The 15,997-nt window shown below is 42.1% G+C and overlaps 2 protein-coding genes across 2 annotated transcripts; one reads left to right on the top strand and one right to left on the bottom strand.

Moving 5' to 3' along the window:
- Nucleotides 1–79: 79 nt before the first annotated feature.
- Nucleotides 80–4,956, bottom strand: ribc1 (RIB43A domain with coiled-coils 1). Its single transcript, XM_084553192.1, has 7 exons — nt 4,536–4,956; nt 3,951–4,168; nt 3,700–3,814; nt 3,298–3,416; nt 2,470–2,706; nt 1,902–2,068; nt 80–1,751 (listed from the first exon to the last, which is right to left on the bottom strand). Exons 1-7 carry the CDS (start codon nt 4,867–4,869, stop codon nt 1,670–1,672), a joined length of 1,272 nt encoding a protein of 423 aa, XP_084409318.1. The 5' UTR covers nt 4,870–4,956; the 3' UTR covers nt 80–1,669.
- A 375-nt stretch (nt 4,957–5,331) lies between these two features.
- Nucleotides 5,332–15,584, top strand: smc1a (structural maintenance of chromosomes 1A). The gene is made up of 26 exons (XM_084554327.1): nt 5,332–5,747; nt 6,402–6,590; nt 7,127–7,239; nt 7,495–7,698; nt 8,356–8,594; nt 8,714–8,972; nt 9,111–9,251; nt 9,343–9,425; nt 9,543–9,642; nt 10,006–10,113; nt 10,232–10,417; nt 10,862–11,041; nt 11,162–11,308; nt 11,432–11,569; nt 11,652–11,768; nt 11,848–11,954; nt 12,038–12,179; nt 12,266–12,411; nt 12,501–12,654; nt 12,744–12,851; nt 13,033–13,189; nt 13,307–13,461; nt 13,626–13,777; nt 13,874–13,943; nt 14,039–14,149; nt 14,692–15,584. Exons 1-26 carry the CDS (start codon nt 5,639–5,641, stop codon nt 14,770–14,772), a joined length of 3,696 nt encoding a protein of 1,231 aa, XP_084410453.1. The 5' UTR covers nt 5,332–5,638; the 3' UTR covers nt 14,773–15,584.
- Nucleotides 15,585–15,997: the final 413 nt, after the last annotated feature.

Genomic DNA, 15,997 nt, shown 5'->3' on the forward strand with positions numbered 1-15,997 from the left:
TATTAAAACATTGTTGTCTCTATTTAACAATCTTTTCATACCTGTCCATCTCATCCAACACGTACTGATTGAGGAGCAGTATTTATGTATATTTACAGATTAGGGAGTGGGGTGTCGTAGGCGAACACTCTCTCAAGTTTTATTTTCAGACCTTCATCAATGCAAGATGACATTGTAGACAGGCGTAAGGATGTATGATAAAGGTAAACGGTTGGTATTTATATCAAACACAGAGAATGTATTCTTTTCAGGGCGAGGAAGACGTTGTTTTTACATGTTACTGATTAAAAAAAAAATCTGAGCTACAAGGCACCGGAGGCATAAAGAGTTGTTATAAGACAGACATTTTGTTTTCCACTGAATGTAAATACAATCCTTAAAGAACCACGTTTGATATAAAAATGTGAAAAATGTGCAGGTTTAAAACCACTAATTTTGAAATGTTGTAATTTTTCTTCTTCTGTACTACTATTCAGACTTCCCGTTTTTTGGCTAACGATTGCAGTGAGATCTGGGTGTAGCAAAAATAGTTCATAGTTGGAGGGGGGGAAAAAAATTTAAAAAGAAAAAAAAAAATATCCACATTGTTCTGTAGGTGTTTGCAAACATATCAAGAATTTGAAAATCAAAAAATTGTACATTAGTGTCATTTAGTGAAAGGTTGCGTTCATGCTCATAATCATCCAGCCATGCGTTGCAGTGCAGTGAATATCTGTGGAGTTTTTGTCTGATGCAGTTGTGCCGGGCAGGAATACGATGAGACAGGGAGTACCTATATGCAATGCTCTCCCTAACTAAAACAAAAGCTTGGTCAAACATCACCTGACAGTCACTGAGGTAGTATATGGGATCTCAAAAGAGGCTAGTGGTGTTGAAGGAGGTGTGTGTAAGCTCCCTGTTGTTGGTAAAACAGACACACTCAGGACAAATAAAGCTTTTAAAAAAATCTATTTTCATACAGGAGTGATGAATGACAAAATATGCCAATATTCTAACTCAACTATCTGCTGCTAAACATCTGTGTTTGTCAGTGTTTGGGGGCAAATGTTAGCTCTGAATGAGGAATGAGTGTACACACACAGATACTCACTCGACTGCCACTCACTCTTTGCTTTTCATGTTTCATGAGGGACACTGGCCTTTGCCTTTCCGCTGTTGTTGTTTTTTCGTTCTTTTTTTTTTATAGTTAAAAGATAAAAATCGAAATAAAAATGAATCAGTATGTTTAAGGCGAGCTCCAGAACTCAAAAGCAGACAGATTAAATTACAAGGCCCGAGTGGGAGTGAGAGAAGATAAGGGAGGCAAGGAGGGGTAGGGAGCGTTTGCTACTGTTTGTGGTTTGTGGGGGTGCAGTATTAGCACAATGACGATGCCTCTATGTATCATGGATGAACAATAGGAGCTGGGTGGACTTGTGCCACACGTGGGGCCAGTATAACTGTAACTGCATAATGAATCTACCACTGTAACTGGATATATGACTGAAAAAATAAAGTACGTGGAACAATCTGTATCAAAAAAACAGTCCCTTTTTTGTCAGTATCTCATAGCAGGCAATATATATCACTAAAGATGAGGAGCAAATATTGACTAACCTTGATTACATTCCATTCACACTGATTAAGAATATGAAAATCAGTCGATTTATTAGCACATGGAGTGAGGAGGTCAACGGGAGCCGGTATTGAACTGATAAAAGTAGTCCTTGGTGGGTTTGTTGGTGTACAGCTTCTTATTCAGGTACTCCTGACTGGGGCAGAAACACAAATTAACACACAGTAAGTGACTTCCTCCAAAAATGGTTCTATATCACACTATTTCATCATCTACAGCCAAAATATATATGCTGACTAGAGCCCGAATAGTGAGAGTTAAGCATGTGTGTTTGTGCGGTGCTCACTGTGCCTGCTGCTCTCCGGCCAGCTGCCTGTTGTACTGGTCCATCTGAACTCTCTGCGCTCTCCTCAGCTCTGCTGCTCTCCTCTCTTCCTCCTCTTGTTCCCTGGACAGCTTCAGCAGGTGGAGGTCCCAAGCGGCGTCTTGAATCTTTTGAGCATCACGTTGTCTCTGAAGACGGAGAGAAATAAAGCGGGATACTCTGTCTAAAACTGGACTGTTCTTGTAAAGGTGTGGTTTCCAACCCGAGAGACCAATCAGAAGGGTTGCAAGACGCATTTTAAGATAAGAAAGCAGCGTATTTTTGTTTGGAGTACTGGGAAATTGCAATGCTTTCTTTAAAAAGTATCTCCCTTGATAGACCACACATGCAATATTTGTAAAGAAGTAGACACAGATGATGAAACAGCAGAAAAAATAGATTAGATTTGTACCTGAATAATTTCAAATAAATAAAAAGGTTGCATGAATATGCGTTAAAATGTTCTGAATCACATACTAAACTGGCACAGATCATAAAGTTTGTATATGTGACGTGACCATGACATACTCATAGGAGTTACGTCTAGTACCTGTCTCTGAAGGCGCTGTTCTTCTCTCTCTCTGTGGATGGCGCTCAGCTGCTCAGGGCTCATCCCCTTCCACCTGTCTGGCAGAACTTGTTCCGGCCTCCCTCCTCCCACCTGGCCGCCTGCTGCCTCTGCACACTCTGTCATCAGGTCAGAAGTCATCGTATGCCAGATCTCTGCAAGATTCTCGCTTTCCTCTCTCCTGCGTTGCTCCTCCAGTTTCTGAGTTTGCTCTGCAGCCTGTGGGAACGGGAAGTGGTCAGTTCTTTCCACTAATTCATGGAGCTAATGATTAAAATAAAGGTCTTACAAAACCCAACTTCAAAATTTTGCTTATTTGCAGCATAGAGCTAACCACATGGTTAATGTCCTCCTGAGAGATCCACTCAGTCATTTGTATTTGCCCGAGCTTCATGCATGTGAACGTTTATTAGAGAAACCACATAAGTGACATGAAAAAAACACCATGCCCTGAATGATTTACAATGATGCCTCCCAATGGAGAATTCAGCCAAGTGCATTCAGGCAAATGAGAAAAGAGCCAATTGGGGGCTTTTAAAAACAGACAGGGCCCACGCATACATCAGAGCAGTTTAACCATCCATGCTGCTTGGCGCTAAATAATATGATTGCCGCCTTCCTGCACCAAGTGTGTGTATGCCTCACTTAACATTTTCACTTAGCAATTTTAATTTCAAAATCCCACCTGGGAACACCATGTCACAGTCCAATCCTCCCCCCTGGATTTTGCTGCGAGCATTCACATCAGTGGGTGGTGTGTGAGCAGCTGTGTGTCCATCTGTGTGTGCACGTGTACTGTATGTACTGTACCTGAGCTTGGTTGTAGTTGTTGAGAGCGACGCGGGCTGCTCTCTTACACTCCTCCTCCATTGCGGCTTGCTCAACCCCCCTTAGGTCTTGATGCACCAGCTCTCTGCTCCCGAGCATCTCTGTGACACACATGAGTTCTCGGAAATCATTGGATGTGTGTTTTTCCCACCTGCATTAGCTATTACCCATTGTGCAAAGCTCCTCAGTGACACACTCACACATACATTACGGCTCTCGGGGATGAGCATCTATCACTGTCACCTGGCAGTAAGGGCTGTGCGTGGGAGTGTGGGATTGTTTGCGCAGGAAAGCATGAAGCATGTGTGTGATTTACAGACGCTATAGCGTACAGTGTGTAAGCTCATCAGTAATCCCTGTGAGTGTGTGCTTGTGATTTTTCACCTCTGTGCTTGTCTCCCATGTGCCTTCTTTCATTGTCTTCCATCTGGCGTTGCAGATCTCTCGCTGTCTTTTTCATTTGTTCTCTTCTCTTTTGCTTCTCTTCAATATCCTCTCCCTGTACGTGAAACGAGGACACAATGTTTAAGAGGTGCTGTTTTTATTTATTTACATTTGTACTTATTTATTTCACTGGATTTCCTTTCACCGCTCTTTGCTGCACAAAAAGCACCCACTCGTCACTGACAGCCTACCTGAAAGATGTGCATGCTGGCAGGCCCCAGCTCACTCTCTGGAAGGGTGATCTTGAATGCCCCCTTCAGGCCACATTTGAGATCAGCGTCGCGAGAGTCCTCCACACGCTGGTGAGTGGCCCAGTACTGGGTCAAGTCAGCACGCAAAGCTTCTCGCTTCTCTTTTTCACCAGTGTCTTGGTGCAGCAGCGCTTCATCTTGACATTTTCTCAGCGTCTCTGTAATGTGTTAGAGAAATACACATGTGATCGATGACTAGTAGTGGTGAAAGATGGAGGGAGAGGGCCTGAAACAATAGTCTGCTCGTTGGCTCAGTATTTCTAGAGCCCTGGGTAAATGGTAGTGATTCTGAAACTTGGAACGCTGACCATAAACATTATGTGCAATGGTTTTTCTTTTCCTCAATATCACATGTAATATATTTTAAGAATCATGTGCAATATCATTTTGCAACACTACTGGAATTTATTTATGAGTAGTGCAATGTACAATGTCCAATTTCTCATCTCATCTCTTCTCATCTCATCTCATCTCATCTCATCGCTTCTCATGCAACCCATCTGTGTCTAATTATGCACACTTTACCAAAGGCTTTGTCCCGCTGTTTCTCCATGTTCTGCTGATGTTTTTTCTCCTGGACCTGTTGGTTCAGAGCATCTAGGTCGAGGCCCATCACCCGAAGCCTGGTGTTGTAGATGCGGGCCTTGCGTGCTGTTTCTGCAGACCTTCGCCTCTCCACTGCCTTTTCTATGGACTGGTCTAAGGGCACATCCACTTTGTACATGTTCCCAGTTTCTAGTGAGTGAGACAGCATGACAACACTGATTATTATGTCTGAAGATCTTGCTGTAAAATAAATAAATAAATAAATAAAACACTGTGCCTCCCTGGTGGAGTTCAGACCATTTTCTCTTGTCATTACTTGATAACATCACACTCTAAAACCTGGAGAGGCTTCACAAATTGTGAAAGCAAGTTCTTCGGTTTAGATGCGTTTACCTTAAAAAGAATCTAATCACTGATGAAAAGCAACACTTACCCTTCACGTTACAAGAGTAAAGTGCAAATTATCTAAAGGAAGAAGCTGCTCTGCTTCGCTGCTTGAGTCTTGCTGTTGCTGTTTCGAATGCCCTTGGTAACCATGGCAACAACTGCACGCAGTCCCCATGTTATAAACACACCATTTACGTACGCACAAGATAAAATTGTACGGACAAAACATAAAGGTTTTCTGACTCCACAACGATTTATTCAGTGACTTGGATCATTTGGTAACGGTGTTAGGGTTTCATTGATTTCAATCCTGAGGCCATGAGCTGAACAAACTAGTCCATACGACTCCAATCCAGTCTCGCGAGAAACCGTGAGGTTTCATGTCTCGCGCGCTCAAGGGTCTTCCTGTTGGATTGTAAAATGGCGCATTGTTGTTACCACTTTACCGAGGCTATTTGACAAAGATTATGGCGCGGTTTAGGTTATTAAGCTGAACTTGCACATCATAATGTGACTTGTGCATGCAGGAGTAAGAGAGTGTACGGAGAAGTTCATTCATTTGCGCGCATACTTCGTGTTTGAGGTTGCTTATTCGCTATACTTGAGTCGTTAGCATTAGCTCGCTAGCTAACGTTGTACTAAGCTAATATTCGCTGTGCAGTTTTTGCAGAACAGCAGCACACAAATAAAAGAAAATGGGGTATTTAAAACTTATAGAGATCGAGAACTTTAAGTCGTATAAAGGAAGACAGATCATTGGACCGTTTCACAAGTTCACTGCAATCATCGGACCCAATGGATCTGGTATGTTATGATAGCCAGTATTAACTCGCGGCTAATGCAAAGCGCTTACTAGCATTGCCTGTCGGTAAACACGTCTGTTTTTGGATGTCAGAGCTTACAGTTAATGCATAGAATATATTGTGGTTTGCTAGACAACACTTTTATACTCATATTACGTATGTTATCTAATGTTAACATTGTGCATTTTTGTTTGAAGTTCATTTATTTTCTTATAGGTTATGACAATCAATGTAGAATGTTGTGTATCTTTAATTAATATGTCACTGACATAATCAAACTTTGTCTTTGACTTTTTAAGCATTAGATATCACGTTTTTAGTTATAATTGACTAAGTTATAACTATATTTGCACACACTGATGTTTTGCACATCATCGTGCAGAAGTAGGGCAAAAATTTCATTCATTCTTATCTTGCAGCACCATGCAATAAAACTGCTAACTGTGCTACTTACTAACTTTGAGGCAGAGTAAACAGTTGTAAACTGAATCAAGCAAAAACAATGCATTAAAAAAGTCATGAGGAAAAACTTATCTTAGCACTCAGATTGTCAGATTGCTTCAGGTTGTATGCATGTATCAAATAAGCAACAGTTACCCTTCACCCAGTTTGTATTTTGATTTCTAAATCAAATATCTCATGGCCGTTGTTGCAGGAAAGTCCAACCTTATGGATGCCATCAGCTTCGTGTTGGCAGAGAAGACCAGTAACCTGCGTGTAAAGACTCTGAAGGATCTAATCCATGGAGCGCCCGTAGGGAAGCCAGCTGCCAACAGAGCCTTTGTCAGCATGGTGTACCAGGAAGATAATGGAGAGGAACGCTCCTTCACGAGGGTCATTATTGGTATGAAACTCCACTGATATTTATGTTAAAATGTACGGGTTAGTTGCTTCATGTGTGTTGCTTATGTGTAATAGGTTCCAGTTGAAGAAATTCATAGTAAAGCACTATAAACACGTGTTACATCACTGCATCTGTAAACTGCAAAAACATGAGTATTATTGGAAACTGATTACCATAAAATTCTCTCTGTATTTTTTGGGTCTAACAGTCTGATTTTCTGTAGACATTAATTTATTTTGCCCAGTCTTAAAAAAAAATAATAAATCATGAATCTGTGCTTGTTCAGCATATCATCTAAATATGGTATGTTATCATCTGCTGGCTTCTGACAGCAGAACTTGAAGCTCCATAGCGTGTATTACATTTTTGTGAATGAAACATTGTCTGAAACTGAGCAGAACCAGTAGCTTTGGAGGATAATGTTTCATTTACTTACACTAATTGGACATGAATATGTTTAGTGAAACAACTTTGTAGCCATCTTGCTTGTGTTTATGACTTACTAATGCTTTCAATGTTTTTGCCATGTGCAACAGGTGCTTCCTCTGAGTACCGCATCAACAATAAGGTGGTGGGCCTGCCTGAATACAGTGAAGAACTGGAAAAACTTGGCATTCTGATCAAGGCTAGAAACTTCCTGGTCTTTCAGGTGAATCTAAAATATTTAATATTTGCAATAAAAATCTATACACAGTTATTATTTTGACAGTGCTCCAGTTTGCTGTCATTTAATTTGATTCTTGTTGATTAGTACAGTTAGGAAGTGTTGCGTTTGCAATCACTGGCTATCACTACTTTGACACAGACCAGATGTCCAAAATATAAATGTGCTGTTGTTAATTTGACATTTATTAACATGTGCTTCTCAGCTGCTTTTGTTAACTTGCTCTTATGTTCTCTCAAGGGTGCTGTGGAGTCTATTGCCATGAAGAATCCCAAAGAGCGTACTGCGCTGTTTGAGGAGATCTCCCGTTCTGGAGAGCTGGCTCAGGAGTATGACCGCAGAAAGAAGGAGATGGTGAAAGCAGAGGAGGACACCCAGTTCAATTATCACAGAAAGAAAAATATTGCTGCGGAGCGCAAAGAAGCCAAGCAAGAGAAGGAGGAGGTATGTCCTTGGTGTTCAGACTATATTGTTCATATAGTGTTGATATATATGTTTACTATAGTCTTTATTTTATCTGTGTATGGTGTGGATTTAAACTTTATGTCCCAGATTTTCAAATTCTTGTGTTTGTACAATTTATGGGACATTTTGGTTACCTATCGGCTATTAGTATTGCCTGTTTTGATTAGGATGTTATTGACAAAGATATATTTGATCTAAGTGCTCCTATTCAGCCAAAGGCCGTCGTTATACAAAACACATTTACTACTACTTCACATTTGTGGATGAATCGGTGGCTGATACGCATATGATTACGTCTAAAAATACAACACGTGCTGCCAACTAGGAATCCACTCAAAACCGGTGGTGCAGAGTGGGGAATTTTTGCTTGTTGCTGCATGTTCACAAGAGGTTTGCACCTCAGACACACCCACCCAGACCTACGGATACAACCGAGACAGAGAAACTGAGTTTAGTGTATGTTATATTCCAGTTGATGATGACTTTGCTTGTGAGTGCACCACAGTCATCAATTTGCAGTCAATATAATCAGTATCAGTCAGTTATCGAATGTGACATTAACTTTTACTGGTCCCAAAATATCAAATCTGTCCATCTCTAATCATATGTGTCTCTCTCCTGTCATCATTTTGCCAGGCTGAGCGTTACCAGCGTCTTAAGGACGAAGTGGCCAGGGCCAGTGTACAGTTACAACTCTTCAAGCTGTATCATAACGAGACTGAGATCGAGAAGCTAAACAAAGAGCTTGGCCAGCGGAACAAGGAGATTGACAAGGACCGTAAAAGGATGGACCACGTGGAGGAGGAGCTGAAGGACAAGAAGAAGGAGCTGGGCCGACTGATGAGGGAGCAGCAGACTATTGAGAAAGAAATCAAGTAAGTGAGAATGGCCATGACGGACATCTTACAGCCTTTTTGATGCGCATACGTAAATCCTGATCCATTTAATTCTTATAATTCTTAATGCGTTGTTCATTATTTTACTCTGCCCACAGAGAGAAGGACTCTGAGTTGAACCAAAAGAGGCCTCAGTACATCAAGGCCAAAGAGAACACCTCGCATAAAATCAAGAAGCTTGAAGCGGCACGCAAATCATTGCAAAATGCCCAGAAGATGTACAAGAAGCGCAAGGGGGACATGGATGAGCTGGATAAGGAGATGAAAGCAGTGGAGTTGGCCAAGCAAGAGTTTGAGGAGAGAATGGAGGAGGAGGCGCAGAGTCAGGGACAGGACCTCACCCTGGAGGAAAATCAGGTCTGACATGTTAGACTGACACAATTGAGGCCTCTATTTAATTTGGGATAGATATATAAATGACCTACAGGATTCTATTTGTTGATTAAAATATTATTATTATTATTAAATTTCTCCTTTTTTTCCCGGTTCTCCCAGGTCAAGCAGTACCATCGTTTGAAGGAAGAGGCCAGTAAACGTGCTGCCACTCTGGCACAGGAGCTGGAGAAGTTCAACCGCGACCAGAAGGCCGACCAGGACCGCCTTGACTTGGAAGAGAGGAAGAAAGTGGAGACAGAGGTAAAGAAGAGAATATCGGCAGCTTTTCCTGTACCAAAACAAATGGATTTGTGCTGATTTAATTCAAATGTGTTTTGTTGTTTCTCTCCAGGCCAAAATCAAACAGAAGATCCGTGAGATTGAGGAAAACCAGAAACGTATTGAGAAATTAGAGGACTATATCACCACCAGCAGGTATGCTGCTGTTATTATTATTGTTTTGAACAGTGCTATGTTGAGCTTATTGATTTCAGGTTCATGTTTCTCCACTGTGCTGCTTCATTTACACACCTTTGTCCCGTCGCCCCTCAGGCAGTCACTAGATGAGCAGAAGCGCATGGAGGAGGAACTGACTGAGGAGGTGGAGATGGCCAAGAGGAGGATTGATGAGATCAACATGGAGCTCAACCAGGTACTTTATACACAGGAGAGATAGAAAAGTAGATGACTTCAAATAATTGTCATAGTTGTGTTTAAATGTGTTGTAGGTCATTGAGTTCATGTTTGCATGTTACTGTCCTTAAGCCAGGCCTCAGGTGTTTTCTATAGCTGAACAGGTCCCTGAATGTATGCAAGAGGCAGCATGTGAATCAATAGTCCTTTCTCGCTTCTGACATTTCACATATTGGGGGAAAAAAGCACAAGTGTGACCACTAATCCATACTAGCTGCTAGCATCCATAGTACATATTACTTACACCTGTGTTGGCAAGTGAAAATGTCAACCGTGGAAAAAACCCCATGACGAATCTCATTATTATTGGATTTTGCTGTAGGTAATGGAGCAGCTGGGAGACGCCAGAATCGACAGGCAGGAGAACAGTCGCCAGCAGCGTAAGGCAGAGATCATGGAGAGTATCAAAAGACTCTACCCTGGCTCTGTGGTAAGGCAATTGTGACAGAATTCAGTTTTGTACGCTTGAAAATCCCCCCTTTGTTCCTTCCGTTTTGTTGACTGGATTTAGAACAAAAAATGGTAAAAATGTGCCACTCTGTTTCCAGTATGGCCGTCTGATCGACCTGTGTCAGCCCACTCAGAAGAAGTATCAGATCGCTGTGACCAAAGTGTTGGGAAAGAACATGGATGCCATCATTGTTGACTCAGAGAAGACTGGCAGAGACTGTATTCAGTACATCAAGGAGCAGAGAGGAGAGCCTGAGACCTTCCTTCCTCTTGACTACCTCGAGGTGAATACTCAAAATTACAGATGATACATTCATTCATTCATTTTCTGTAACCTCTTGTCGTCTGGAGGGTCACGGGGGGGGCTGGAGCCTATCCCAGCCGTCATTGGGCGAGAGGCGGGGCGACCCTGGACAGGTCACTAATCTATCGCAGTGCTAACACATAGAGACAGACAACTATATTCACACAGAAAGGCCCCAGTCGGCTGTTAAGGCATCAGTGCTAACCACCCAACCAGTGACAATTTGAACCATTCTTATTCAGAGCTGCTTATTAAAATTTAATTTGTATCCAAGCTATTTCACAGCAAGGCGTCTTGTATTATTCATTTCCTGGTTAGTGTCGCTAATGAAAACATCGCTTACAAAAAGCTCATCAATAGGAATTTTGAATTTCTATACTGGTGGAAAAGTGTTCCCTTACAATTTAATTTTGTTTCGTCAAAGGTGAAACCAACAGATGAGAAACTGAGAGAACTGCGAGGAGCCAAGCTGGTGATTGATGTCATCCGCTATGAGCCGCCCCACATCAAGAAAGCCCTCCAGTACGCTTGTGGCAATGCCCTGGTCTGCGAGAATGTAGAGGATGCACGAAAGATTGCTTTCGGAGGGCCGTACAGACACAAGGTACTTCATTTTAGGTGGAACGATTGAATGCTAGCACGTGCAAACGTCCATTTGATGAAGTGGCAGATGTGCGCGTTGTCTGTTCTTCTGTCTAATATCTCCTTGTCCGCCTGTGTCCAGACGGTAGCCCTGGACGGTACTTTGTTCCAGAAGTCTGGAGTCATCTCTGGAGGAGCCAGTGACCTGAAGGCTAAAGCCAGACGGTGGGATGAGAAGGCAGTGGACAAACTCAAGGAGAAGAAGGAGAAACTCACTGAAGAGCTCAAGGTGATTTGATTTAACTAGAACAGTTGTTAACCTTCATCAGTTGCCGTATTCCTGAAAATGCAGTTTAATGGATTTGACACGAGTAAATTTGCTTCATTTTCCACTTAATGTTCGACTTTGTAGGAGCAAATGAAGGCCAAGAGGAAGGAGGCAGAGCTGCGTCAGGTGCAGTCTCAGGCCCATGGTCTGCAGATGAGACTCAAGTACTCCCAGAGTGATCTGGAACAGACAAAAACCCGCCACCTCTCCCTCAACATGCAGGTACAGACCGGTGGTATCTTAGTGTTTTTCTCTTAGTATTCGCACATTGTTTTATTAAAACCTGTTTTCTTACGTAATGCAGGAAAAGTCTAAACTAGAAAGTGAACTGGCAAACTTTGGGCCTCGCATCAACGACATCAAGAGGATCATTCAGTCTCGTGAGCGGGAAATCACGGACCTGCGGGACCGCATGAACCTGGTGAGACTCACACTAACCGAGGACTATTCCGTTTGTGAATGCGCGGCATTGCTGTGACGTCAGGGTTTCTGTTTTTCAGGTGGAGGATGAAGTGTTTGTGGAATTCTGTAAGGAGATTGGAGTTAGGAACATCAGAGAGTTTGAGGAGGAGAAAGTGAAGAGGCAGAATGAGATTGCAAAGAAGCGGTGAGCTTAGTAACTCATTCAGTTCCAATATTGGTTAGTTCTTTGTTGTTATGTTGTCTGACGGTTATGTCCCTTCATTTCAGTCTTGAGTTTGAGACCCAAAAGACCCGTCTGGGTATCCAGGTAGACTACGAGAAGAACCAGCTGAAGGAGGACCAGGAGAAGGTCATGATGTGGGAGCAGACTGTCAAGAAGGACGAGGCTGAAATAGAAAGACTTAAAAAGGTAAAAACTGGATCAAATCTTCTGTTGATTTAGTCTTTCCTCAGTTATGACATCCACTTCAAACTCACTTGTGTGTCTTTTGTTAGGAGGAGCATAGACACATGAAGATCATTGATGAGACGATGGCCCAGCTGCAGGACCTGAAGAACCAACACCTCACCAAGAAATCTGAAGTCAATGATAAAAATCACGAGATGGAGGAAATCCGCAAAAAACTGGGAGGCGCCAACAAGTCAGTGGCTGCAGACGCACACGTTTAATACTTCTTATGTTCATTTAGATGTTACCGTTTGTTCTATAATTGTTTTATTATTATTCCAGGGAGCTGACTCAACTCCAGAAGGAGGTGACCGCCATTGAGACTAAGCTGGAGCAGAAGCGCAGCGACCGTCACAACCTGCTGCAAGCCTGCAAAATGCAGGATATCAGGTTGCCTCTTCGCTCTGGAACAATGGACGACATCAGCCAGGGAGAGGTATGTACACACAGTCACAAGTGCTCTAACTTTTAGTTAATTGAGACTGATACAGAAAATGACACCCTTCTTTTGTTTTGCTGTTCCAGGGGAGCTCCCAGACGGAGGAGTCAAGCAGCCAGAGGACATCCAGCAGTGTCCTGGCTAAAGAGGCTCTTATAGAGATCGACTACAGCAACCTTTCTGAAGACCTTAAGGTAGCTAGTCCCAAAAAGACTTTTTATTTAAACAGAGCAGCATGTTCTAGGTAGTTGTAATGTTTTATTAAAAACACAGTTGTAAAGTTCCTACCAAGATTAAAAAGAGGCAAATGAGCGATTCGCAGGAAAGATGTAGCTACACTTGTGAAGTTATTTAATCGTCTTTGACTTCCCACAGGATACACTGTCAGAGGAGGAGATCAAGGCAGAGACGAACACGCTGCAGCAGCGTCTGAACGAGCAGCAGAGCATCCTGCAGAGGATCAGCGCGCCCAACATGAAGGCCATGGAGAAGCTCGAGAGCGTCAGGGACAAGTTCCAAGAGACCAGTGACGGTGAGATGGCAGAGGCTGAGCAGTTAAATGAGCAGGAGTAAAGGAAGTTAATAGCACCGTTCCAGAGCTCTTCAAAGAAGATGTGTGATCTCATGGTTTTATTTTTCTGGATTTCAGAGTTCGAGGCAGCGCGTAAGAGAGCAAAGAAGGCCAAGCAAGCCTTCGAGCAGATCAAGAAGGAAAGGTTTGATCGGTTTAACACCTGCTTTGAGTCTGTGGCCACAAATATTGATGAGATCTACAAGGCCCTCTCACGCAACAGCAGTGCCCAGGTATGCTTAAATACCCAAGCCACAGATCATGTGCATGAACTTTTAATTTTGGTACATTATGATGATAAATGATAAAAGATAATTCTCTGTTATGACTCTATGCATGTGCACTAGTTATGTTTGGAAATCAGTGCTTTAACTGTGAGTCCATCGTTTGTCTGTAGGCTTTTCTGGGCCCAGAAAACCCTGAGGAGCCATATCTGGATGGCATCAACTATAACTGTGTGGCTCCAGGAAAGAGGTTCAGACCAATGGACAACCTCTCTGGAGGAGAGAAGACTGTCGCTGCTCTGGCTCTGCTCTTTGCTATTCACAGGTGAAACAAAGGAGGGATACAGACGCTCTCTTAATACATGTCTGACGTGCTTGAATGTTGATATATTAACATCATCTCTCCCCTTCTTCTCTGTAGCTACAAACCCGCCCCTTTCTTTGTCTTGGATGAGATCGACGCAGCTCTGGACAACACTAACATCGGCAAGGTTAGTTCTGATTTAGTGAATTTAGTTTATCATCACTGCGGCTTGGGATTTAAGCTGCTCATCATCAACGCTTCATTTCTCTCTGTATATTAAAGGTGGCCAATTACATCAAAGATCAGTCGGTGCAGAACTTCCAGGCTATTGTCATCTCTCTAAAAGAGGAATTCTACACCAAGGCGGACTCGCTCATCGGCGTTTATCCAGAGGTGGGTATCTCTTTTTAGGGACTTTTAAATATTTAATTTGCAATGAAGTTGATAATCATAAACAGATGTTATATATTGAATGTGTTTCCTGGTATGAATTATTATCATCAGGCCTGTCTGGAAAACTACTGGTAGCCACAGTAGCAATGAGGCTTATGTGCTGCCTTCAAATTGAACTTGTGAGCTAGTGGTTATGACTTGGGAAGTTGTGTACGCAAAATGATTGTCACTCAAGTTGCAATTGGCTGGAAAGTGTGACAAAAGCAGATGCAGATAGTGTAACTCAGTGTAGATATCGCAAATGTCAACAAACAACCTGTCAACACAAACCTTAGGGAACGATTTGGGTATTAAAATGAGAAATCTTAAGACGTTATTTGGTGAATACAGCAGAAACAGCCATCATACTGAATCACTGTTGGCCTGGTTTCAAACTTTGCATCCTGTCTTGAATCCAGCAGAAACTGGCAAAGAATAAAAAATCGCCTCAAGCTCATTTGGTAAGATGCAACAAACTGATTTTTCTTCTCTTCCATCCACAGCAAGGAGATTGTGTAATCAGCAAAGTGCTCACCTTTGACCTCTCGCAGTATCCTGATGCAAACCCGAATCCGAATGAATAAGATGAGCACCCCCGACACTGCTAAGTCGGTTGCTTCATTTGCTTCTTTTTCTGGATTGCTCTTGTATCATGTAGTCACAGATCATGTATCCTTTAGCTCTCTCACATGTTTTTTTTTTCTTATTGTTTTAATGTATTTTTCAAATAGTGTAGTGAATTAGCTTTTTTTTTTTTTTAAGCTGAGGGGGGTTGTTCTTTATAGACAGTGACAACCAGGATGTATGTACATTTATACAAGCTAACCGTTTCTCAATTTGGCCATTATAATACATTATTATAAGTGATGAAGCTTCATTATAACCAAGAACGTGAACGTGTATGGAAACCGACCCTTTTTAACAAACTGTAGAATTTGTATCATGGTAAAATGTGTTGAAGACACCTGAAACAAGATTTTGTGTTCAGGACTTTTATACTGTTTATGGCCCCGTGTGTGCTTTAAAGCCCTTGCCTGTCCTCTGTTGTGATGACCATGCAATTTCATATGTGCAACGTTTTTAAAAAAACAAAACAAAAAAAACTTAATCAGGAAATTGTTGTTACCGTATGGTGGATACATTCCCGTGTGTGATAGCTAAATAAAAACCTATAGTTAGCAGCAGCTGGCAGTGCTATTATGAGCTCATGGATCTTTGTGAGCATTTGCATTAGAAAATAATTTCAAAGGAAACATGCTGAGGTTATTACAACTCTTTTCAGTAGTATTCTAAACAGGCTTTAGGTACACGGAAAACTCAGCATGAATGAGATCATTCTGTCAGGTGTTTTGTTGATTGATTTGCTTTAATAAATAAACATTGTAAAACACTGTAATGCAGCTCATTTAGCTTCTTTATTTCATGTCCTGCGACGACGGTTTTAAGAAACTTTCTTACCGTGTGTGAATCTGTTTGAACCCACAATGCAGCACAAATCTTGCAGCGTTAGTTTCCATTCCATAAGGGGGGAGTCTGTACTTGGCTAGGCGAGACTATTTATGGAGTCTCCATATTAAACCCACATGAACCTCTGCAGGGACAGCAGCTAAGCATGCCCCCGTCGTCTCTTCAGTGCTCCGTCTGCAATAACCTCCTGAAACTATGTTTCTGTCAGTAGTTGAGTTTGAGCACACGCACCAGTTTTGTTCCTTTTCCAAATCCCAATTAATGCTTTGTCAAGTGTCCTGTCAACTTACTGGCTTGTTTGTAGAGGGGGAAAAAAACTAACACAGAGGTAAATGTTTTGGA

Source organism: Chelon labrosus (genome assembly GCF_963514085.1).
Source record: "Chelon labrosus genome assembly, chromosome: 10".
Classification (NCBI taxonomy): domain Eukaryota; kingdom Metazoa; phylum Chordata; class Actinopteri; order Mugiliformes; family Mugilidae; genus Chelon; species Chelon labrosus.

Coding starts and splice junctions, on each gene's coding strand:
- smc1a (XM_084554327.1), top strand. CDS start 5,639: ATGGGGTATTTAAAACTTATAGAGATCGAGAACTTTAAGTCGTATAAA. Junction 12,655..12,743: donor ACGACATCAGCCAGGGAGAG/GTATGTACACAC, acceptor TTGCTGTTCCAG/GGGAGCTCCCAGACGGAGGA. Junction 13,944..14,038: donor ACAACACTAACATCGGCAAG/GTTAGTTCTGAT, acceptor TGTATATTAAAG/GTGGCCAATTACATCAAAGA.
- ribc1 (XM_084553192.1), bottom strand. CDS start 4,869: ATGACAAGAGAAAATGGTCTGAACTCCACCAGGGAGGCACAGTGTTTT. Junction 4,169..4,535: donor ACAGCGGGACAAAGCCTTTG/GTAAAGTGTGCA, acceptor AACACATTACAG/AGACGCTGAGAAAATGTCAA. Junction 2,707..3,297: donor ACAACTACAACCAAGCTCAG/GTACAGTACATA, acceptor CCGTTCCCACAG/GCTGCAGAGCAAACTCAGAA.